The sequence below is a fragment of the Copadichromis virginalis genome, linkage group LG12 (genome assembly GCF_057382275.1).
Source record: "Copadichromis virginalis isolate Kocher_CV1m ecotype Utaka linkage group LG12, C_Virginalis_male_GT1.1, whole genome shotgun sequence".
NCBI classification, from domain to species: Eukaryota; Metazoa; Chordata; class Actinopteri; order Cichliformes; family Cichlidae; genus Copadichromis; species Copadichromis virginalis.
Genome location: NC_140629.1, coordinates 28,249,457 through 28,273,849, shown reverse-complemented (window position 1 = coordinate 28,273,849; position 24,393 = coordinate 28,249,457). Strand labels below are relative to the sequence as shown.

Here is a 24,393-nt window from a genome sequence, read left to right as displayed (position 1 = left end):
TTATTTCATAACTGTACATGTTTAGATTTAAGTTGTAACACTTTGAAACATTTTTTTTTGCAAATAAATATTTGAGTACGAACATATCAGTATAAAATGTTATAAATGATTAAAGAAGAGAAAACAACATGAATAAAAAACAAAACAAATGTTTTTTTCCCTCAATGGGCAGGTCGTGAGTGACGTGGAGGCTCCAACGGCAAATCGTAAGCGTCCAGAATAGCACGTGGGAGGACTGTTGCGTTCGCAGGACTAGCTACCAGCGTGGTGTATACATTTGCACGTGACTTCTTAATTACGTTAGTATTACAAGTTCTATAAATCGGTAGCTTTGCAGCGAACAGACGCAGACAAGTGGAATGAAGACACTAATTGTAGGAATTGGTGGGTAAGTGATTAAACACACTAATAATTTTGAACCTTTTGCAAAACACCAATTTTACAGCCTACTTCTTTTTAGGTCATTTTGGGACATTTGAGGATATTTTCCATGCTCGAGTTTTATTTATTTATTTTAATTTTTAATGTGAAATCCTTTTTGGTAATTGCTCATATGAGTAGAAAGTACAGGCAGATAAGAAAGGCAACAAAATATATTAGTTTATTAAATGTTAAATTACTCACCAGTGCTGTTTAGCATGCATGTATCACAGAGTAGCAGAGGGCACACGTGTTAGTAAGCCACTGCATATGGCAGTGATGTCAAAACACTGATAAGAGTTGTTTATTCTTTAGACATGTGAGCCCCAATCTCCCTGGGTTTTTTACTTAAATATAACTTAAATACAACAGATAATTGCATTGATTCTCCTAGTATTAATCTAATGTTATGTGTTTAATGATGATCAATGCAAACCTTGTCTGCAAATGCTTATTTTAAATATTCCAAAAAAAGGTTTGCGAACCATGCTTTGAATATCTGCCTCCACAGTAGAAGGTGCAGTTTTAAGATAACCCTTCCTCAGAAAATGGTACATAGGCTGATGGAAGGATGAAAGAAGGGGCACTGAACTTTGCACTGCCTATTTATTACCAACAGCATGCAGGAATTCTTTACTTACTTATTGTACTTGTTGTCCATTCCACGGACTAACCTCAAATCTCGTGGTGATAGATCCTTCTCTGTGGCAGGTCCCAGACTTTGGAATAGTCTCCCCTTTAATATTAGATCTGCTCAAACTCTTGAGCAATTTAAATCTTTACTAAAGACACACTTTTACGCTCTGGCTTTTAACACATTATGACCCAAGCATTTTGGATTTATCTGAATTAGTTAGTATTGTTTCAATTCTTCTATTTTATTGTTTCTATTGTTATTATTGTATTACACTGTAGTTTTTAATTTTATTGTTATTGTTAAGCACTTTGTGCAGCATCGGCTGTTGGAAATGTGCTATATAAATAAATCTGACCTTGACCTGACCTTGACTTATCTGCATTTTAAAGTTTTCTAGTTAAAGCTCAGACCACACCCAAAACTGCGGATGGGTGTAGTTTGATATGGGGCAAATGCTGGCTGTACCCCTAACTACATCTATTTTTAGGCTGATATACAAATAGCTGAGAGTGTTATAAAAACATGTCAACTGGTACTATTTTAACAACTTTTTTCAAAATAAAAAAAAAGTTCCTTAAAGAATTTAAACCATTTATTTTGCATTTGACAACACATTTTGCAGATAAATAGCCTGTATTTATATAGTGCTTTACTAGTCCCTAAGGACCCCAAAGCACTTTACACAACCAGTCATCCACCCATTCACACAAAAAATAAACAGAACCAGCTAGGGCCTAACTGATGCTGATAGCACCATAATAATCAGTTATTCTTTTTTAATTTTACAATAAATAAAAATAATGAGCAACATTTGCAATGAGGATACCTTAACCCTTTAAAGTCTGTACCATGAAATAATTGCTAGATAATTAAAAATGTATTGTGCAATTTTTCTGACGTCTGCTACAGCAGACGGTGTAGAGTGAAGAGAGTGTGGGCCCAAAAGCACACAATGGAGACGGAGCAAGGAGTTGAACAAAAAGTGAGCCTTTTCGTGGGGGCTGAACAAAACTACAAACAAAAGGCAGGAAGGGAAGTAACAAAACCTAAACTGGGAAAGCTAACCAATACATGAAAACAAGGAACCTGGAAACACAGAAGGAGAAAAGACAAACCAGTGACAGACAGTGGAAGACAGAGGACTAAATACACAAAAGAGTAACGAGGGAATGAGGACCAGGAGGAAAATACAGCTGGGACTAATCACACCCAAGAGACCGGGAGGAAGCAAAACAGAATACACTAACACAAGATGAGGAACTATCAAAATAAAACAGGAAACATGAGACACAGACAGAGACTCGATGCTGGAACTGGGGAAGAACAGAAATGAGAACATAATTTGACGAGATGTGACACCTGGAACACATGAGGAGGCTCAGTAACAAAAGCCTAAGAACTAGAAGTCACAAATATACAACCAGAAACTAACCCAGGACCATGGCATTTATTTAGGTTTCTTGAGGGGGGAAAATCAGAATGATGTTGATGTAGAAGTCTCAAAAACTCACAAAAAACTTATGTATGAAATATAGTACACTAGGCACTAAGGGGTTAAATTTGTTTTTTTAAATATTTGTGACCATGATATATATTGATTGGTGCATATTACAACTAGGAGTGATGGGAGTTACTGCTAGTTGGACATGGCTGCCCTTTCCTTATCCTGGTTCTCCTGGAGGTTGCTTCCTGTTAAAAGGGAGTTTTTCCTTCCCGCTGTCTCCAAGTGCTTCCTCGTCTGATTGTTTTCCTCTTTATTATTGCCAGTAGTTAATGCAATGCGGTATTAAGTAACGCGTTACAGTAACTACGTTATTATTGTGGTAACGAGCACGGTAACTAGTTTCTATGCCAAGATCAGGAATGCGTTAATCGTCACTGGGATTTAGATAGAGTCGTTATTCGTTACTTTGTGTGGTGGCTATGGCGGAGCTTCCACAGATTCAGTAACATTAGCAAGTGGTGGAGGCCAGCAGGTGGATGAGGGAAAGGGGAGGCAGGAGAAGAGACCCGAGGTGGCCACCGGCCCGAGTGTCAGGTGAACTGAACTTCAGGTAAGAAGTTATGAACTGCAGTCTATCTGGGTCAGATATAAGCCAAGTTTAGGTGGAGTTTATTTTCGTTGTGCTGACTTTTTCGTACTGCGTGCTAGCTAGCATGACGAAGTTTCTACAGCTGGGTGGGTGCTATGATGTTACTGATACTGAACTTTATTTTATTCATAAGGTTAGTTAGTAGAGTTGCCAACCGTCCAGTAAAAAACGGAATCGTCCGGTATTCAGAGAAAATATTACGCGTTTTGTATTGAGCTGAACAGGAACACAGTTTGTCCCGTACTTCAGCTAGAATGAAAAAGACACAAAGCTGGAGTTATTCTGTGTCTTTGCTGCGCAGCTGCTTCTTCTTCTCTCATTCTCTCCCCCGCCCTCTCCTGTTGCTACTTCAATCATGAAACTGATCAATGATCAGCTGATCGTCTTTTCTCTCTTGTTTGTTAATCGCTCACTTTGCGCCCGAAAGCAGAAACCAGCGAACGCGGTCGCACTAAACAACAGCAGCACGTTTAAGCTTGATCACCTGTTGTTAGAATTTATTTAATATTACTTTCTAGTATCAGCTGATGTTTGCTGGAGCCACAGCTGTAAAGCTGCTGGTCATGATATCGGTTTGGATATGTGGTGAGAGGGAAACATGAAGATGAAACCAGGAGATGTCCTTACTGAATCATCATAGCTGAACAGGTGATGGAGAAACAGGTTTACCTTTTAGGTGACATGAATGAGTTGAAGGGAAGTTATGAACTGTTTCTGAGAGACAAATAGCACCAGGATCCTTTGTAGCCGACAGCTGGTAACTGTGCAGGGGCGGATCTAGCAAAGTTTTTGCCAGGGGGCCAGGTAGGGCATTAACAGGGAGAGGGGGGCACAAAGAAATACTTTTCTTTCTTATTCTCATTTAAAATATCTAGCGTTTATTTAATAATTATCAGAGTCTTACAACAAACGATTGATAGATTGATGCATATATTGTCACGGACGAGAATGCGGTGGACTCAAGAGCAGACTCAATTTGCTTAGAACTGTGTATAATTTATTGAAAAGAACAAAACGTGAACGGAACTGGGTTTAACAAAAACCATACGCAGAAAACTAAAGGAAATCCGTGGGCGGAGAAACCGGCGTAGAGCACGGGGAGACTTCTAACGGGAACTTCTGTAAACACAGGGGAGAAATGTTACTGAATGGGAAACAAACGAGTAAGGGACAAAGGTACGGAGTGCCAGTGAATAGTCTTGGGCTTACTTGGCGACCCTAGTCATTTAACGGGGAAAAGGCTGCCAGGGGTGTATTCCAAAGAGGGTCAAGAGTGGAGAGTCCGGTCCAGATTTCGAAGAGATGGAGAATACAGACTGAAGGGCAGGCTGAGGAGAAGTGGAGTATATAATCCTCGGGTTCCGAGCAGATGGGAGGACAGGATGGAGACCAAAAACAGCACTACTGGTGAGTGCGATGGGTGGAGAATCTGAAGAATACAGGAAACAAAAACATATTAACCCAAGGTCCAGATATACAGAGTCAGAGCTCAGAGGAGGCCGAGTTTACCACAGATGGTAGCAGGACGAACTGGCGAGGAGTGGCAGGCCGTGCTGGCTTAAAAACCCTCTAGGTGGAGCCCCGGAGATTGACAACAGGTGATGAGCTGGCCAACTCCACTCCCAGGGACAAATGACAGGAACCTGGACCACGCCCAACCAGACACTCCCACAGCATATGACATATACCATCAGAACAGTGTACATCACTGTCACAACAGCGTTTTTTTTTTTTTTTTTTTTTTTTCATTTAAAGGGTTTATGATTTTTCCTATAATGGTGGGCTAGTCAAAATGCCCAGGGCCAATTTTTTGTCTCAGTCCAGCCCTGTATGCAGTCTGGTGTTACCTACAGCTTCCTATTCGGAAGGCAGAATTTCTGAGTACAATCGAAAGCAACACGATTGCAGTTTTCCTGTTGGATGTAAAAAGCGCATGTGATGCTGTGACGTAGGGCTAGAATCATGGTGGAAGTCGACGATAGTCCAGGCCTGGGATTTCTCTCCTGGAAATATGCACATTATTTTTTCCTTTCTGTTGATAGGTGGCACACTGCACTTGTGGCAGGATAGTGCTAACATGTAAGCAAGCTAGAAGACTGGCATCCTTGCCGGGTATCCAAGTTAGGGAAGCAACACATTAACAAGAGAATTCTGAGTAAAGCCAAAGTTACTTACCTTAGTAACTAGTTACTTTGAAAGTAACGAGTAACTTGAGATAACTGAGTTACTTTTTATAGAAGTAACTAGTAATTTACTAATTTAAAGTAACTTACCCAACACTGATTATTGCAGAGTCTTTACCTTACAATATAAATCGACTTGAGGCGACTGTTGTTATGATTTGACTATGACTATGGACAAAAACCTGCTGCCAAAGGAGTGGGCAGGTCTTGAAATGAACTTTGAGGCAAGCCTGTGAAGCAACTATCAATGAAAGAGTGGGATGCTGTTCACTGGCATGACCTGGCAGTAAATACATTACAGCGTTACCGCCAGAAAGTTGATTCTGTTCATCTGGATGTAGCATTTTAACTTTTGCTAAAACGCTACGTTATGTCCAGAGGAACAGAATCAGATTTCTGGGATTTCGTCACATGGAGCGTGCATCAGGACATTACAAGCTTTCTGCCCTTTTCTGTTTCTTTCTGTGTGGTTAAAGGTAATTTAATTAAAAGAGGCCCAAAATATGAAAAATGTCATGAGGACATTTACACCTTAAATCATAAAATAAAGCAAGAGTTGACCTATATCGAATCAAATAAACAACACTTTAAAATAAGGATATGAAGCACAGTTACTGTAGTTTTGTCAGCATTTATGATGTGACTCTCCCATTTCACCGTGACACATAGGTACTCTATTAGATTCAGATCCAGGGACTCTGGTGGCCACTACCAGCCTGAACAGTTCATGTTGTTTTCACCAAATTCTGACCGTACCGTCTGAATATTGCAACAGAAATTGAGACTCATCAGACCCAGCAACATTTTTGCAAACTTCTGTTGTCCAATTTTGGTGAGATTGTGTGAATTGTAGCTGATGTAGCCGATGTTGGTGACACCTGTTGTGGTCTTCTGCAGCTCTAAAACCCAGAAATCCCAGTAGATTAGCAGTTTTTGAACAACCTGGCTCAACAACCATGCCACATTAAAAAAAACTTAAATCATCTTTTTCCCCCAATCAAGGTTTAATTTCAGGTCATCTTCATCATGTCTACATGCATAAATGCAATGAGTTGCTGCCATGTGCCTCTGTCAGTGCGCCCCAGGCCAGCTGTGGCTACATTGTAGCTTGCCATCACCAGTGTGTGAATGTGTGTGTGAATGGGTGAATGACTGAATGTAGTGTAAAGCGCTTTGGGGTCCTTAGGGACTAAGTAAAGCGCTATACAAATACAGGCCATTTACCATATGATCGGCCGATTAGATATTCACAAGCAGTTAAGGAGGTGTACCTAATAAAGTGACCAGTGAGTGTATATACTGTTAAGGTTCAAAATATTGGGGATGGAGACAAGAGAAAAACCACAATAACAACACTGGTCCGGTCGGGTTGAGTCAAACGATGATTTTAATGATCACACGCGTGGGAGATGGACACTGATGCAGACAGCCTCAGATCTCAAAATGGTGGAGCATTGCTCAAACTCTTATAGCCTCTGGTGCCTCCACCTTATCATACAAAGCCGAAACATTCACATGCTTTCTCTCACACAGCGCCTAAGCTACGACCTTGGCTCCCTGTTTATCTGCTCCTGCTGAAATGGGGCAGAAAACTCCAGCACACTCTGTTCTCTTCTACTCAGACAAATTAGACAATAACCTTCTGCGAACAGTATTTCTTATAACTCAGCAATATAATGCATCATAAAACAATATCATTCATTCACAACAAGTCAGCAGTTTAATGTAATGCAAATCAGTTTAACTAATGTAATAGTTATCAGCTTCTTCTAATTCAGGAGAATAATGCAAACTAAAACTACATAATAATTCACAATCTTTAATTAGGGGTATAACATGGCATAAAATAATATTATAATCTAACAATACACACAAGGCTGATTAGACAAAGGTGAAACTAGAAAGAGGGCAGGAAAACTGTCATATGTGATGACAAGGTGCAGGTGGAAAAAAAGATAGGAAAGGCAAATAAAACAGGAAGTGGAAAAGAAATTAAGAGACAAAACAAAGGGAGAGACAAAAAGGAGCATCAGAATAATTAAAAAACGTATTCAGTTATTTATTCATGAACATATGGATGGCAAGAAACCTCTTTGTCAGTTGCAGTAATTTCGATAATGGAAGGAAACACTGGCTGAGCAGGACATTTTACAGATAAACATTTCTGTATTGACTGTAATTTCAGAGAGTTTAGTTAAATGAAAGAGGCAAACATTAAAAAAAATATCAAGGCTATTTTTGTAGATTTACTGTTAAAAGTACATGTTCATTAGTTAATGTATGTTCTTTTTCCTTTAGGATGACCAATGGAGGAAAAACTACACTTGCCTCAAGTCTGCAAGAGCAAATACCCAACAGCTGCATCATTGCACAGGATTCATATTTTAAGGTAGACTGTGAGGCTGTGTTCAAGGCATACTGCTACTTTTCCAGCCTTGGTGCAAGCATCACATATGCTTCTTTCTTCAGGATGACTCTGAGGTGCCGATGGACAGCAATGGGTTCAAGCAATATGACAGTAAGGACAATTTGCTTTACACCGTATTACAACATATTAGATAAGACTTATCTAGGACAGATTATTGGAAAAACCTGTGGTGATAAAAGCTAGAAATAGGTTGTTTTTTCTCATAGACCTCTATACAATTAGACTTCTTTGTGCAGCAAGAAAAACCGCCCCCTACTGGTCAGTAGAAAGGTTGCAGGTTTTATGGCATTTGTCCTTCAGCTTCACATTTCAGACTTGATGGCTACATTCATCTTTGATATCCAGACTTATGATCACTACAGAATTTGTAGTTCATCTGTCCATCTAAAAATATGACCTGTGGTATTTTTTTTTAATACACGAGTTCCCAAGTTTTAGCAAACTGGAGAAGTTTTTAAAGTCTGAAAATGTTAATATGCACCACTATTAGGGTCAATAACTGTGAAAAATTGTGTAAGGACATTAAGAAATCCTTTACATGTTTTAAAATTGCATAAAAATGTATGTAAAATATAGAAACGTGGTTGGTTGACTACAATAACATTTCTAAGCATTTTTAAAAAGAAATACAGGGTATTGTAATGTATTGTAATGTGGGGTATCACTGATTTTCTTCTCCATTCATTGCAATCAAATTAAAATTAAATGGTAAAAATGTTTCACAGAACTCAAGGTGACACCTTAAAAATCACTTTTTGTCAATCAACAGTCTGAAAGATATAAAAAAGCCACAATGGCAGAAAATAAAGGAGAAGTATCCAAACAATGGATGTAATATTCATTCAGTTATTAAATTTTTTTCATTTAAAATGTGAAAGAAAGTCATGCTCACTGGTCTATTTAAGTCCTCGAGGCTCTGCACATGCAGATGATGATGAGGGACGTTGACTCCTGGCGAAGAGATCCCGAGTCGTTCCTCAGACAGCAAGGCCTGGAGACCCAGCTTATAGAACCATCAGTCGATAACCAGGTGTTCATGCTCATAGTGGAAGGCTTCCTCATTTTCAACTACAGGTACACAAATGAGGATTAAATAAAAGGACATCATGTGTGTTTCAGTTATAAATTTAGCAAATGAAAGCTTAAGATTTACAGGACTTTATATTTTGGAAAGTAACTAAATACTTTGTTTATAATACTGGAATTTGCTGTTCATGTCAGTTTTTATGAAATTCTTTTTTTTAAATCACTTGGGGCAATTATTGAGCCTTACGTTAAATGTTAGGCAAAGATACAGCACTGATTAATGTGTTATTGTTTCTAGAAAAAACTGACAGATATAAATAGAAATAATAATTTATACTGAAGAATTTGTGAATTGTGTTTATCTGATGGAGATTTCTACTGGTTTATTATGTTTTACCCTTCCAGGCCTCTGGATGAACTGTTTGACAAAAAATATTTCATGGAAATACCTTATGATGCCTGCAAGAGGAGACGAAGGTATTTATTTAATTATCGAGTATTTATATGAAGTTTTTGACATTTTTTGTGCACTTTTATTCTGTTGTATCGCTTAATGCAAAAAAAAGAAAGTAACTGTGTCTACCTTCTTTGCTGTCTTCAACAGTTTAAGAGTGTACACACCTCCTGATCCTCCTGGCTACTTCGACGGATACGTGTGGCCAATGTACCTGAAAAACCGAGAAGAGATCGAGAGCGACACATCAGAATTTGGTAAAAATGCATGTGTGATGATTAGAACAAATGATTATTAAACAAAACAAAACAAACAAACTGCACTATCACTGAATGATAAAATAAATGACACTGATGTGGGGTTTTTTAATGTGGCATTTTCCCCCCAGTATTTCTGGATGGTTTGAAGCCAAAAGAAGAGCTGCTGGCAGCTGTGTGTAAAGATCTTTGTCAGGAAATACAAAGACTCAGAGGTAAGTCTGTCTGCTTGATATTGTTTTGCTATTTTGTTTGAAATATATTATCTACTTTAAAACTAGATTACTACGTTTTATGTATACAATAAGAAAATCATCTGATCACAAAAATCTGTGTCAGGTATGCATGATTGTTCCTTATTCTGAAAAACAAGTTTTCCAGACTTTTGTAGTTAAATAATTTTAGTTTTAAATCATTTCTAAGATTAAGAATCATATGAAGTGCTTTCTGTATAAGCCAGCAAAAACACGAGGACCTAACTGTGCCAATTCATAATTTGAATAATAAATAAATATTTATTATTTGAGTTTAAGTTTGTACCATTTTGTCTATTTTCTTTTCAGAGAAAAACTGAATTGACCAGCGTATTATTTATTTGCCATTTGAAGATGAAGATCACTGCTCCCATGGATGTTAGGACCACTCTCAATTAGACTAATGTGTGACTGAAAGGACCAAATTTAGCTGTGTGAATATCCTGGAATAAAAGAGCTGTAGCATCTGAAGTTATCTGCCTGGAGACTGAAGCAAATGTCTTTACCATAAATGTACAGTATTTTGAAAAGACAAACACTGTGGGACATATAAATGTGATGTTTGAGGACTTGCAGTTTACCAATCCAATAATCGTATCGGTATGTGTAAACTTAAGTTTGGTTTTAACTCCATTTTCTTACTCGATCCCTGCATCCTGTGAGGAAATTTTTAAAGTTTGTTTTTTTCTAATATGTTCTGTAGAATAAATTGTTAAGTGTACATCCATTAAAACAGCTTAACAGAAACACTAAACGTTATCTGATGTCTGTGTATCATTTATCATAATTCGTTGTTATCTGACGACTGAACTGAATATACTGGAGACAGATTAATCTTCCTCTTGTGTAGGGGTCAGCACAGACTTGTTTTTAGGTTTTAAAAACATAAAACAGCCTTTTAAAAATTGTATTTAAATTTAGATTTTGCTCTGCTAAAGGCAGAGGACACAAAACAGAAATATGGATGAGCCGGTTTCTGAAGAGGACAATGATATGAGGTCTTATGAGGCGGTCATGGGGACTGAAGCTGCTCTTCCTGTAACACACAAATTCAAAAGCGGTACCATCTTTTGGAGTCCAGTACCTTGTGGCTTATATGGCAGGGCAACTGCTACAAATGTCATCAAAATGACCCCTGGGATTGCAAGGTTTTCTGTGACAAGAATAAGTGACACCAAAACATGTTTTGATCTGGTTATGCCAATGTCACTAAAGAGAGTTGTCATTGGTGTGACAAATCTTGAAAAAAATGTCTATGGTGACATTTGGAATGACACTGATGAGGAATACCTGGACTATCTGTTGATGGGATACATTAACAGGGAGAAATATTTTCCAGGCAACAACGTCCCTTCAGACCTTTTGAATGATATGAAGAGTCTTCAGATCTGACAACAGATACTAGAGCAAAATCTGACAAGCTTGCTTCCATCAGGGGTGACTCGTTGACATGACTACCAAGCAACACAATATCATGTTTCACAATTTCTTTGAGGAAAGTATTGCCTTACATATATACCTTACATTTAGTAACAGTAAGATAACTTGATAAGCTTTTATTTTTTAGAAACAAAAATCTCTTGATGTTCAGTTTACCTTTTGGGGGGGGGGGGGTTTCAGTTTTTATTTACATTTTATAGCATCCTGATTTTGTCATGGTTTACTTCTATTTATTTATTTTTTATTATTTGTTAACCTCTGTTCTTAGCCTCAGGTGGAATAGCTTGGCTAGCACCTTCCCTCTGATCCGCCCCTGGGTGGAGCCTTCTGGCTCATGTTGTCGTTCCCCCAGCTGTTTTCTATGGCGTAATCAAGAGCTTGGCTGTTGGGTGCCACAGTTCTCAGATTGTCCTGACATGGTGACCGTCAGGCCTCCTTGGTTTTTAGTAATTTCCTGCACTTACCTTGTGTAACCTGTATTTTCTGCTCCTCCTCTAGCTGCCAGGAAACCTTTGAACTCCAAGTCAAACACTCCTGTGGACTGTGAGCACCTCCAGGCAGTTTTTCTTATTTACTACCTGCAAGTGGAATGACTTACAAGTAGTGATGGGCAGATGAAGCCCCATGAAGCACTGAAGCTTTTCATCCAATTGGTTCACCCCAACGCGAAGCTTCATGAAGCTTCATTTGCTCTAGCAGGACACCTACTGGACGTAAAAATAATAGCTGGCATGAATTTGAAGAGTGTGGCATTTTGCACACAGCCTGTAAATGTCAACAACAAAAGGAGTGTGTAAAACATGTATATTGTAGTGATGGCAGTATACTGTGTATATTTATAGTGGCAGTATGGGAAATGATTATTTGGAAATGCTTAAAATGGAAATGATCATTTACTGTGAGGTGAGGTGTGGTTGGGGTGTGGACAGTAGTTGTGCTTTTGTAACGTTGAGGTATGGACAGCTCCTGCCTGTTCACATTTTATTCTGTAAAAACTAAATTTTCACTGCTTTTACGACCTTTTTAGTGGGGAGAACATAGCTAGGATTTAATGATTTAACAAATCTTTTGAATCCTTTGTCCTCCACAATGCTAAATGGCTGTGAGTCCTCAATCACCATGCTGACCAGGGGCCCGTTCTTCGTACGTCGCTTACTACATCCAAGATCAAATGACACATCCAAGATCAAATCATCGCGCTAACCGTGAGCTCGCTAATCCGGTTCCCCGAACACACCTGCTGTTGACGATTACTACAGCTGGATGAAGTAATGCGCGATCACTGGGTGGCCCAACAGGGGCTACGCATCGATAGTAGAAACATTGATCGGCAACCCTTTGATTGGTCGGCGAAAATGTCGAAGGAGCGCGCTCGGTATTTTTCGGCAGCAGAGCAAGAACTCTTGAGTGAGGGATTTTAGGAGTTTCAGAGTCTAATTAAAACGCAAGGGAACACTGCAAAGGCTGCAAAAGCAAGGAGAGAGGGCTGGCAGAAAGTTGCTGACAAATTAAACTCGTAAGTAATTTAATAATAACAATAATAATGGAGTGGATCTATATAGCGCTCTTCAAGGCACCCAAAGCGTTTTACAATGCCACTATTCAGTCACTCTCACATTCACACACTGGTAGCTGTCACAGCTGCCCTGGGACAGAAGCCAGGCTGCCATATCGCGCCATCGGCCCCTCTGGCCAACACCAGTAGGTGGTAGGGTAGATTTATCATATCACACTATATTATCCAATATTATATTACATTATGTTATATTATATCCCCTTTCACATTAGCGCCACAACAGGACCCACTAGAACATGGGAACAAGTAAAAGGGAAATATAAGAATATTCTACAGAATGGTAATATTGATCACTTATATTGCTTTTCGTCTCTTGGAAAGAGACCCTGGAATACTCTGTTTGTTTGTTTATAACAGCAACCAAGAAAAGGGGCAGCGCAAAAAAAGACAGGTGGTGGTCCTGCACCCCCTCGTCAACAAGTTGGTTAAGTGAATAATACCCTCACGGGAAAATCGATATCTCTCTATGAGCACACTGTCGCGCTGAGCTAAAGGATCCTGTCTGTCCCGCAATATACGCTGGATTCTGAGGACTCTCCTTATCAATCTTGCACCTTCCGCAATGGGTGGCTCGCGTATACGGACAGGACATGGCTGCAACAGGCTTCCAAAATCCACGTTCGCTTTTATAGCCGTGGTCTCCCATCTTGATTACACGAAGTAAATTGCAATTACTACTCTGAAATCTGAATTACATCTGTAATAATCACATACATGTAATAGAATGTTAATAGTACATTTCCCTTTTTTAGGAAATGACCTGTATGTATCTGTGTGACATCAATAAAAGGATCAAGTGCTGCATTATCTTTAGTTACATTGATGTTATTTATTTATGGTACAACAGTGGTAAAATATCGCTGTTGCTTTCGTATACATGAAGCGGAAATACCTGAGTGGCCGCGATCTAATCCTGTTTACATAAAGTAAACCTGCTCCCGAGCAGGTTTACGCTTACGGCTCTGTTGCTATGACAGCAAGTCCCGGATGAGCTTCGGGGAACCGACTGATCCAGGATCACGCGAAATCGTCAACAATCTAATCCGGCTAACCTACTTAGCGAGGTACGAAGAACGGGCCCCTGGTCTTCATCTATTTGAGATTGTTCTCCTGAGGAAAGACAATAAAGATAAAGCACAAATATAAATATCACACACGTAACTTATAACAGTTGTATAATATTGTTATATCATTTAGTAACATTACTGCATGCTATATTATCATGGCATTTGATGGCTCACCTGGTCTTGCTCCACAATCGGTGTCCCCCTTATTCTCATGCAAAGCTCTGTAGTGCCTAAGCATGGATGAGGTGTTGTTGTTATATCCCAGCTCCCTGGCACATAGCAAACACTTCACTTTGTACAAAAGTACAGACAGCTTAACATAGGTTTTATTGCACCATCAGTATTATGGAAATACATCTTCTGTAGAAATTTACATACCTTGTTGGGAGGAATAAGATCAAAATGTACCCACACAGGGGAGGACATCCTCCTCTTCTTAGCTGGCTCCATTCTCTCCTGACTTTCCTCACTCTCATAAACCTCCAAACAGTCTCCAAACTCTCACTAACCGCAACTCTCCATCAAACACCCACATTTTTGAATGAAGTCTGAGGGGTTTATATCGCTGTCATATCTCGCGGCAAAGTTCGAACCACTTCATGAACCAGTCACGTGGTACAGCCGGGCAGCGAGGCTTCGGACGTCATCATTTTCAGCTCCTCCCATAAATGAAGCAAGCCTCGATGCGCGCTTCGCGGAAACGCCCCCTCCATTACTCGACACACGCTCCGAAGCCTCGATACAGAACGTCCCATCACTACTTACAAGGTCTCCGCCTGCGTCCTTTTGAACTCCCCCATGCCATCTTTTTATGTTAGACTTTTACAATCAATTACAAATACAGCAATACTCATTCCTACTTACCTGGTACTCCACTAATAGTCACTCTCCTGTCTGACAGAGCTCCCAGTAGCATGGCTGTTAACTCAGTTAAGCAACTAGTCACTTACAAGAACCTGCTTTTCCGTTTTCTAATGAAGACATGCAAACATCTGCTTGACTCTGCTCACGGAGTCCAGTTTATACCAAACTATGCCTTTTTTGGAGTTGTTGTACTTTTGCCCATTTGGAAGAAAGCTCGGGATGCAAACAATCCTCCATGAGTGGAAAGGCTGGAGTGCTCAAATGGTGCACAGTTGTTTTGGTGACTCAAATCCTTCCTAGTGATTCAGGTTAGTCCTTTAACATATGAAAGTAAAGCATTAAGTGACATTTTACATAAACATTATGTATGGCATTTAAATGCATGTTAAGCTTCGGTGGTTACAATAACATCTTGTTGTTGCATAACGTGTGTTTGCCTAAACCGAATGTTGAATTTTTCCATTTACACAAGCAGCCTTCATGTCAGTGTTTCCTTATGCCCGCAAGAATTTGGGCGGGCTGTATTAGAAACCCTTGGAGCACCAATTGCTTTTTTTTTTTTTTTTTTTTACCCTCTTCCTAAACCATAAGCCATCTGTCTGCATAATTTAAGGTAGGAATGTATGTTCATCAGTGGTTGAAGTTACAAAAAACATGTGTTACACAATCTGTGAATCAACTGTATCGGTTACAAAATCAGTTGTTTTTGCCACTTTAACATAAAGCATTAGAAAAGTTGCGACAGTCATGCATGGGGATTGTTATTTTGGTCTCTTATGAGGAACTTGTATTTAAACAACACTATTGGAAAAATACGCCTGCAACACCTTTAAACTTTTTAAACTTTAACTTTGGAACAGAAACTTGTCTGACAGCAGTTTTTATCCATGCATGAACCTGCAGCTGGCTGCTATAGTGGTCACATGTCCTCTACTATAAACCTCAGCACAAACCAATGAGGCTACGTAATTTCCAATAAACTCAATGATCAAAAATGTTGCCAAAAACTCCGCGCTATCAGCAAAACCTTTGTTTACCTCAGCAGTCATGTTGCTTGACCGGCATGTGCGGTACAGGAGTTGTCACATGTAAATCTGGGCATTCCTCACTTCCCTGAACTGACTATATCCTGTTCTAACACGACTTATACAAGTCGGCTGCTTTCATTATCCACAGCTCTGACAGCTTTGTAAAAGAAGACTGCTCTGCTGAACTAAGCTGGTGACCAAAAACATGTTTAACACAGGTGTTTCGACCTATCTGTGCTTGTTTTTTGCCTGCTGCTTCTGCTGCAGCAGAGCTATGCCGACTAAACGCAACAACGAGGCTGTGAATGACAGATCTGTGATAGGTGAGTAAAATACACCATCAGGACTTTATATTTGGTATTTCACTCACAGAGATGCACATCTTTAGAAAGCAGAGCGAATCACTTCTGTAGCTGTGTCCCTGTTGACTGTTCAATCAGAGCTGCTGTGATTTTTGTTCCACAGGTGTTTTAACTCAGGTTGTTACAGATGAAATTATGAAACCATTTGGGAGGACTTACATACCTTCCTCTTACGTGAAATACATCGAGTCTGGGGGCAGCAGAGTGATGCCTATAAGGTGGGTTGAGTCATTTAAGAGTAAAGATGAGCTTTTAAAGAAGTCTGTTCTGTTGGCTCCAATGAAAAGGAAAGAACTGGGTGTATTTAGAGCTCATTATGCCTATTAAACCTCACTCAAAACAACAGTGTCTTTAAATCTGCATATTAAAAACAGAGAGAGGGTTTTTTTTTTAGTTTTTTTTTAAGGAGACTCATTTTGAGTCATTGGAGCTTGGTGACTTTGCATCAGCGTTCAACATTAGGTGAATGTTAACTCGCCTAATGTTTACGTTGTTGCTGACATTTTGTGGAAGAAGAAGAAGTTGACCCCCCTGTGTGAGCTCACCATTGTGTAGTCTGAACAATGGAAAATAGTACAACGCTCATTGTTTTTTGTTTCCCTGCACAGATTAACTCTGACTACATCTGAATATGAGAACATTTTCATGAAGATAAACGGGTGAGCTGCTGTATATTGATTTAAATGTGTTGGCAACTGAAATTTGTGTCTAAATAGATTACATTATTTGCCATGTGATGTCGGTTCAGGTTGATTTTCATTGGGGGAAATGCAGATTTGGAGACTTCAGACTTTGCCCGGGTGGCGAAGATTTTTTACAGGCTCGCTCTGGCGGTTAGTATAGAACATCATTCTCTGTTTATTGTTTTCTGCTTCAAAGCCTGTCTCGTTTGTGCAGAAATGAACTCCTCTTAGGGGAAGATCTTGTACCTGTCCTGAAGGTTTCCAATGCTTAATAGCAAAGAAAAATAAGAGCTTCTTTAACAACATTTGAACACTTACACTTGGCATTTTGAAATTCTGCTCTACAAAATTAACGTTAACTTCAATCAATTATTAATAGTTTGAGGTTAATCTTTGCACCGAGAACATTGTTTAAGATCAAGACTAGTTTGTTAATATGACGTACACTTGCCCTACATGTGCAGGACATTTAAGCTACTGTTGATTGCAAAAGGGAAAAAAAATTTAGCAACATTTTGTATGTTAGCGTAAATTTTCGTTTTGGTTTCCTGCTGTTGGTGCAGAAAAATTACATTTCCAACTTCCTGTGACTTTCAGGCTAATGATGCCGGGGACTACTTCCCTATTTGGGGCACATGCATGGGAATGCAGCTACTCACTGTGCTGGTGGCTGGTGAAAATCTCCTGACAAAAACCCCAGCTGAGAACTTAGCATTGCCCCTCAACTTAACCACAGGTTCGTGCTTGGTTGCTGTCTTTATGTGAATCTGTGTTATTTTTTTTTACTCTTTGAATTAACTGGAGGAATGTGTTTTTGTATGTATGCATGCATGCAAGCAAGCTAGCTGGAACTTTTTTTTTTCTCAGTGGTTAGAAATTTTTTGCAGAAGAGTGCCTGAACAAAACAATTGGTGTCAGTAGAGGCAAGTTACAAATCTGGGGGATTTTTGGCCCCAACTTTAAATGCTCTTTCTGCATATATGTGATGTGCTCTTTGGATGAGGTTGCTGTTGTAATTCTTTGACCCCAACTTTACTCTTACCCTAAGAACCCCCTCTTGAGCCTCTGTTCTTGCCCGGATGGTGTGGAACCTTCAACGGGTCCTTCAGTATCTGAGCTGCTCTAGAGCAGCATCTCCTGGTATAGATGTCCTGAAGGGAGGGGAGAGCAGTCCTGCAGCAGCGTTCTGCTGTACGCTCTCTGAAGAGCTTTTTTGTCCTTGACACAGCTGTTCCCATACCAGTATGTGATGTTCTGTGTGAAGATGCTCTCCACAGCGCCTGCATAGAAAGTCCTGAGGATCCCTGAGAGACCCTGAACTTCCTCAGTTGTCGTAGGTGGTGCAGGCGCTGCCTAGCCTTTTAGGACTGGACCTGAATGTGGGCAGATCATGTCAGATCTGAGGAGATGTGGACACTGAGGTACTTGAAGGACTATACCGTCTCCACTGGAGCGCCGTTGATGGTAATGGGCTTGTAGTCTCTGTGCTTACTCCTTCTGAAGTCCACCACCAGCTCCTTGGTCTTGCAGACGTTCAGCTCCACTTGGTTGTTCCGGCACCACGATGCCAGATTCTTCACTTCATCCATGTAGGCCGCCTCATTGTTATTGGAGATGGCACCCAACACCACTGTGTCGTCAGCAAACTTCATAATTGTATTGGAGCCATGGGTGGGTGCGTTCATTGTGAAACCTGGCCCCACCTTATCATGCGAATTCCTGAGGTCAGATGGCCCAGGATGTGAGTGGGCGTTAAGGCGTCAGGGAAGGGATCTCAAAACTGGATTATAGATGGCAGAGAGTTGGTGTCGTAAACCACCGCCTCTGTTCAAAGATGGTCACTCACAGTGGACATAGATGGCTTCTTTCACTCCTCTTTCAAACCATCTATCCTCTCTGTCCAAAATGTGAACATTGGCATCCTCGAAAGAGTGTCCTTTATCCTTAAGATGCAGATGGACTGCTGAGTCTTGTCCTGTGGAGGTGGCTCTTCTGTGTTGTGCCATGCGCTTGTGAAGTGGCTGTTTGGTCTCTCCAATGTAGAGGTCTGGGCATTCCTCGCTGCACTGTACAGCATACACCACATTGTTAAGTCTGTGTTTTGGCGTTTTGTCTTTCGGGTGAACCAGTTTTTGTCTGAGCGTGTTGCTGGGTCTGAAATACACTGGGATGTCGTGCTTGGAGAAAACCCTCCTGAGTTTTTCTGATACACCGGCTACATAGGGGATGACAATGTTGTTGCGTCTGTCTTTCTTATCCTCCCTCGCTGGTGTCTGATCTTCTTTTCTGTGCCTCTTTGCTGACTTTAAGAACGCCCATTTAGGATAGCCGCACGTTTTGAGTGCTTCCTTTACATGTGTGTGTGTTCCTTCTTTTTTCCTTCAGGCTTAGAGGGAACATGTTCTGCCCGGTGGTGTAGGGTCCTAATTACTCCAAGTTTGTGTTCCAGAGGGTGATGGGAGTCAAAGAGGAGGTACTGGTCCGTGTGTGTGGGCTTCCGGTAAACTTCGATGTTGAGTTTGCCGTTCTCTTCAATGTGCACAGCGCAGTCCAGGAAAGGCAAACAGTCGTCCTTTGTGTCTTCCCTGGTGAACTTGATGTTTTTATCCACAGCGTTAATGTGCGCAGTGAAGGATTCCACTTCTTGTGTCTTGATTTTGACCCAGGTGTCGTCTACATATCTGTACCAGTGGCTGGGTACTCTTCCTTTGAAAGAGCCAAGAGCCTTCCTTTCCACTTCCTCCATGTAAAGGTTGGCTACAATAGGTGACACGGGGGAGCCCATGGCACAGCCATGTTTTTGTCTGTAAAAGCCTTCGTTGTATTTGAAATATGTAGTGGTGAGGCAGAGGTCTAACAGTGTGCAAATCTGATCGGGTGTGAAGTTGGTCCTGTCCTCCAAGGAGCTGTCTTCTTGTAGTCGTTTTCTGACAGTCTCCACGGCCTCCGTGGTGGGTATGCAAGTGAAGAGAGAGACTACATCAAAGGACACCATGGTTTCATCTGGATCCAGGGTAAGTTTCTGGACCTTGTCGGTGAAGTCGGTGGAGTTCTTGATGTGGTGTGGGGTGTTCCCCACGAGAGGCGCAAGGATGGTAGCAAGGTGTTTAGCAATGTTATAAGTGGCTGAGTTTATGCTACTGACTATGGGTCTGAGTGGGACAGCTTCCTTGTGGATTTTAGGAAGTCCGTAAATGCAGGGTATGGCATCCCCTGGGTAAAGGCGGTGATATGTAAGGCGAAACTCTGGCTGATTGGGACCCACACCCAGTTTCACACCTTGGCTCAGGCGATTAGAGGATCATCAGGGGGTCCTTTTGTCCCTCTGTGGGGGGTTACTCCCACTAGGTTTATATCTGGGACTCTCCACCATTTGACCTCAGAACTGAAGAAGCTTCTCGGATGAGAGGTGAAACGTCTTCAAGTAACTTAAAGAAGTCCAGACGCTTTTCTTTGTAAGCTCCTTTGACTACGATGACCTGGATGACTGAGAACCTTCAGACATATCTATTCAGATGTTTTTTTCTTCTTTTGTGTTAAATGTGTTCAATTTTATAAGTGGACTTAATCAAATACCCTTTTGTGTTGCGTGCAGAAGTGCAGTCCAGCCGGATGTTCAATACTTTCCCAGATGAGCTCATCAATGCTTTGACCCAGGAACCTCTGACTGGCAATTTTCACAACTATGGAATTACAATAAAGGTACAGCATGAGCCTTCTTCTGACCAGTGTCGCCAAACAGAAAGTTTTACTTCCTCTGTTAGGTTTTGAATAGTTATTGTTTGGAGAAATAAAATCCCAGCCAATGATCACAGTTAGGAGCGTTCGTTTCAGCAGGGGTTTAACAGATATACTTTACAGATATATCTTTTAATCTGCATTCAGAATGAATTTGTCTGCCATGAAAAGAGTTGTCGTCATTTGAGCGGACATTAAACAAAGCATTAGTAGAAATGAAGCCCAAAAGCGAATTCTTCTAATAAATCCAAACAGTTCTGAGTATTGCATACAAGAAGGAGAGTTAAAATAATAACAAATAGAGACACTTAAATGATAACTGCTAATATGACGAATGTTCTCACAGGACTTCCAGGAAAATGAGATGCTACAGAGTTTCTTCACCATCTTGTCAACAAACATCGCTAAGAACGGAGCTCACTTTGTGTCAACTTTCGAAGGTTACAAGGTTTATTTTTTTATTTGGGAAGCTGAAGGATTTCCATGCAACAGCACTGTACCAAGAGATATATTGTTTTGTTCTGACAGGTAAAAGATATCCTTTCTACGGAGTTCAGTGGCACCCGGAGGTGAATCGTTTTCAGTGGTACAGAAAGCTGAACTTCCCTCACTCCCGTCACGCTGTGCAGTTATCGTCGCTGCTAGCTGAATTTTTTGTCAATGAAGGTAACATGACAAGCATGCATTATCAAAAAACATACACTGTCACGGTCTGGCTGGCAGACTGTGGGGATGTGGGGAAGGAGGACCCAGGCGCGGAGCTCAAAGTTCAAGCAGTGCGTTTATTTACAGAGGGTGATATCAAACAACAATAAATCCCCGTGTTTTTCCCCAGACTCCCGTGTCGTGCCCTCCAAGTGCTCTCTGCTCCCGTGTCTGCACTCCCGGTGCTCGCTGCTCCTTAAGCCTTCCACGCTCCTCCTGCGGGAAACAATAGCGGCAGCAGTCAGGACACTGAACAATGGCAGGCATACACTACACGACCAAAACCTAAACTGGGTAACTAACGTGGAGTCCCAAGCAATGATCCCGCGTCGGTGGGAGCTCCAAGACTCTCTTAAGTAGCTCCCCCGACGAGGCCTGATCAGCAGCAGGTGTGTGGCTTCGGGTGTGGCCAGTCCCCTTGCAGGGCCACACCCTCCAGGCCTGACGCCGCCTATAAACAAGTGCTCAGCCACCCACACACACACATATACACAAGCACAGAGAAGGGGAAGCAACACCAAAATACACAACAATAGCACAGGTCCATGACTGCCCAGGGGTCCTGGGTCGCCCAGTCCCAGGACCCTGACATACACTGCTCAACAAAATTAAAGGAACACTTTTTAATCAGAGTATAGTATCAACCCAATTAAACTGGGATATTAATCTAGTCAAATAAGAAGCAGAGGGAGTTGTTAATCAGTTTTCAGTTGCATTGGTGTTACATGAACTCAACAGATGCATTCAGCTAGGGTCAATGTCACTACTGGTAGCATAAGGTGATACATGGACCCTACATAGGTTTCACAGGTAGTCCAACACCTCCAGGATAACACAGCAGCGTGTACAATGACCAAAAGGAGTTGGACAGAGCTATAGAAGGTCCTAACACATCACCAGGACTGGTATCTGCTCCTTTTTGAAACGAGGAACAGGATGAGCGCTGCTGGAGTCCTACAAAATCACTTCCAGTAGGCCACTAGTATGAATGTCTCTGACCTTTGTGGTGACCGCTATTTCCTGGTGAAACCAACTTAACTAATCAGCATCACTGATGCAAACCTTATATAAAACAGCGTGCTATCTTCTCATGAACTGCTTTCAGAACTGTGGGTATATTTATCGCCCTGTTTTGATCAGTTTCACTTGCAGACGTGAAAAAACAAAAAAAAACAACTTCACAGGACTCCATGCAGTGCTGTGTAAACTAGTAGCTTGCAGAACCACTTTTAGTGGCAATAGCTTAAGTAATCCTTTTGTGTGACTTTATCGGTCTGTCACGTCACTGTGGAGGAATTTGGGCCCTCTGTTCTTTACAGCAGTGCTTCAGTTCATTAAAGATTGCAGACAATTGTTTATGCACGGCTCCTTTAGGTTCCCGTGACAGGATTTCACTATGGTTGAGGTCTGGAATTTGGGCCGTTGCAACACCTTGATTCTTTCCTTTTGATTTCTTTTTTTTTTAGCCATTCTGTTGCAGGTTTGCTGCTGTGCTTGGGATCGTTGTCCCAACAATTTTGGATAAAGCACGTGAAGAGTACACTATGAATTTAGACGCTTTCGATTAAATTGGCTAAGTAGAAAGGCTACACAGGCCCCACTGTGCGCTGTAACAGGAACGGGAAGTGATACTACTTACCGCAGAGCGAGCTAACACCCAGTGAGATGCAGTGATGGAGCATCACTAGTATTTGAAGTTCATGGTTAACTTGGTGACTGCAAGGCATGCAGGTCCTGTGGCTGGAAAAAGAGCACAAATAATTACCCCCCACCATTGTGCTTGGCAGCTGGTGTGAGGGGTTAGTGCTCATTTGCATTTTCTTGGTTTTCTCCAAACATCTCTACTTTGGTCTTGGCTTTCCAAAGAACTTTGTTCCAGAAATCTTGCAGTTTGTTCAGATGCATCTTTGCAAACCTAAACTGTGCTGCCATGTTCTTTTTAGGAAAAATGTCGCTTTGTCTTGGCAGCCCTTCCAAACAAGCTATATTTGTATCCATCAGTATACTCTCATGCATTGTAGCATTTAACATGGTTACTAAAGCCCGAGTATGAGATGTCTTGTTTTGGCTCTTGTTTGTTTTGTTTCTTTAAATTTCTGAGTATTGCACTTGAAGTGAATTTGCTGGGATGTCCTCTTCTGGAAAAACTATGGCACACACCTAAACGCTCCAAACTTGCAAACTGTCAAAATTTCTGCTTGTATAGAAGGGGTCTATAAAATTGTTACTTGCTGTCGATTATTTTATCAAGTGAGTTTGATTAATTGCTATTAAAGAAGTAAACATATACTTAGTTTTTCACAGGATTTTCACATGACCGCCATTAAGCTATTTTATTCTAACGTAACCTAACCACATGTATGTCTGCTCTGCTTTGTTTAGCAAGGAGAAGTTTACATCACTTTGACAGTCCTGCAGAAGAGGAATCCTCACTGATTTACAGCTACTCACCTGTCTATGTCGCAAACATCACAGCATATGAGCAGGCCTACTTCTTCTGAGCTACTCCTGCAGCTGAATGGATCTCTGCACATGTAAATGTTTATATGCTCTAGTGTCTGTAGTACGCTCGTAAAGTCTGCTGGTTTTAATCTCAGATAATCAAAAGTGCTGTTTAAACCTTTGTGCTGATTCAGAGTATATTTGTATTTCACTAAGGAAGTATTTTTGCTGGCAATTATGGCATTACCGACCCAGAACTATTACTTTAATGGCAAAAATAACACATTAATGTGGTCGTTTATCATAGTGAAGTGTGACTGTGTTTGAAGTAAACATCAGGATAGATTTTAGGAGAACTAGGTCCACGTCTTTTGTACTTGGTTGTCATTTAATAAACAATTTTTTTAATGTGTGTGGCGTTTTTTTTTAAATTTTAAGGCCAAGTGAAAAATATCTTCCAGTTCTACTTAATAATTAAGCGATCAATTTCTTATGACCAACATGGGAATCATAAATGTGTTACCTACTTTGCTCTTCAGCATAGGAGGTAACACATTTATGATGTGTTTAATGCAAAAAACTGGCAATAAAAGCTCTCAAACATCTTCAGCGCACAGAAAAACAAATTAATTAGCCTTGCTGTTCCAGTACCTTTGGGGGGCACTGTGAATCTATTAAAGACGTGACATTTAGAGGTGTGTGAGTGTGTGTGCTTTAATATACAGGTTATTATGCC

The 24,393-nt window shown here is 40.8% G+C and overlaps 2 protein-coding genes and 1 long non-coding RNA gene across 14 annotated transcripts; 2 read left to right on the top strand and 1 right to left on the bottom strand.

The window, feature by feature from the left end:
- The first annotated feature begins 208 nt into the window (after window positions 1-208).
- On the top strand, window positions 209-10,500 carry nmrk1 (nicotinamide riboside kinase 1). Of its 8 annotated transcripts, none has more exons than XM_085475803.1 (8): window positions 211-384; window positions 7,632-7,722; window positions 7,803-7,851; window positions 8,690-8,835; window positions 9,193-9,264; window positions 9,392-9,498; window positions 9,630-9,713; window positions 10,062-10,500. In XM_085475803.1, exons 2-8 carry the CDS (start codon window positions 7,640-7,642, stop codon window positions 10,070-10,072), a joined length of 552 nt encoding a protein of 183 aa, XP_085331929.1. In that variant the 5' UTR covers window positions 211-384; window positions 7,632-7,639; the 3' UTR covers window positions 10,073-10,500. The 8 variants fall into 8 exon arrangements, with proteins under 8 accessions (XP_085331922.1, XP_085331929.1, XP_085331927.1 ...); XM_085475801.1 differs by having other exon boundaries at window positions 212-388; XM_085475800.1 differs by having other exon boundaries at window positions 212-388; window positions 8,667-8,835.
- LOC146697211 (uncharacterized) lies at window positions 4,204-6,554 on the bottom strand. Its single transcript, XR_014923383.1, has 3 exons — window positions 4,660-6,554; window positions 4,360-4,579; window positions 4,204-4,269 (listed from the first exon to the last, which is right to left on the bottom strand). It is a non-coding gene; the product is annotated as an uncharacterized LOC146697211 (long non-coding RNA).
- Window positions 10,501-14,622: 4,122 nt separating the features above from the next.
- LOC146697209 (gamma-glutamyl hydrolase) lies at window positions 14,623-24,069 on the top strand. 5 transcript variants are annotated; one of them, XM_085475793.1, is made up of 10 exons: window positions 14,623-15,007; window positions 15,995-16,050; window positions 16,193-16,307; window positions 16,698-16,748; window positions 16,838-16,922; window positions 17,370-17,508; window positions 20,368-20,474; window positions 20,857-20,950; window positions 21,039-21,176; window positions 21,346-21,581. In XM_085475793.1, exons 2-10 carry the CDS (start codon window positions 16,002-16,004, stop codon window positions 21,573-21,575), a joined length of 1,008 nt encoding a protein of 335 aa, XP_085331919.1. In that variant the 5' UTR covers window positions 14,623-15,007; window positions 15,995-16,001; the 3' UTR covers window positions 21,576-21,581. The 5 variants fall into 5 exon arrangements, with proteins under 5 accessions (XP_085331919.1, XP_085331916.1, XP_085331917.1 ...); XM_085475790.1 differs by having other exon boundaries at window positions 15,876-16,050; XM_085475791.1 differs by lacking the exon at window positions 14,623-15,007 and adding an exon at window positions 15,256-15,312 and having other exon boundaries at window positions 15,853-16,050.
- The last annotated feature ends 324 nt before the right edge of the window (window positions 24,070-24,393 follow it).

Bases quoted from the DNA above. Each gene is read 5' to 3' on its own strand.
- nmrk1 (XM_085475795.1), top strand. From the start codon at position 4,520: ATGGGAGGACAGGATGGAGACCAAAAACAGCACTACTG. The intron at 7,852-8,689 runs GTAAGGACAATT...CTGCACATGCAG, and splicing joins TGGGTTCAAGCAATATGACA to ATGATGATGAGGGACGTTGA. The intron at 8,836-9,192 runs GTACACAAATGA...TTACCCTTCCAG, and splicing joins TTCCTCATTTTCAACTACAG to GCCTCTGGATGAACTGTTTG.
- LOC146697209 (XM_085475790.1), top strand. From the start codon at position 15,933: ATGTTTAACACAGGTGTTTCGACCTATCTGTGCTTGTTTTTTGCCTGC. The intron at 16,051-16,192 runs GTGAGTAAAATA...TTTGTTCCACAG, and splicing joins GAATGACAGATCTGTGATAG to GTGTTTTAACTCAGGTTGTT. The intron at 20,951-21,038 runs GTTACAAGGTTT...TTGTTCTGACAG, and splicing joins CTTTGTGTCAACTTTCGAAG to GTAAAAGATATCCTTTCTAC.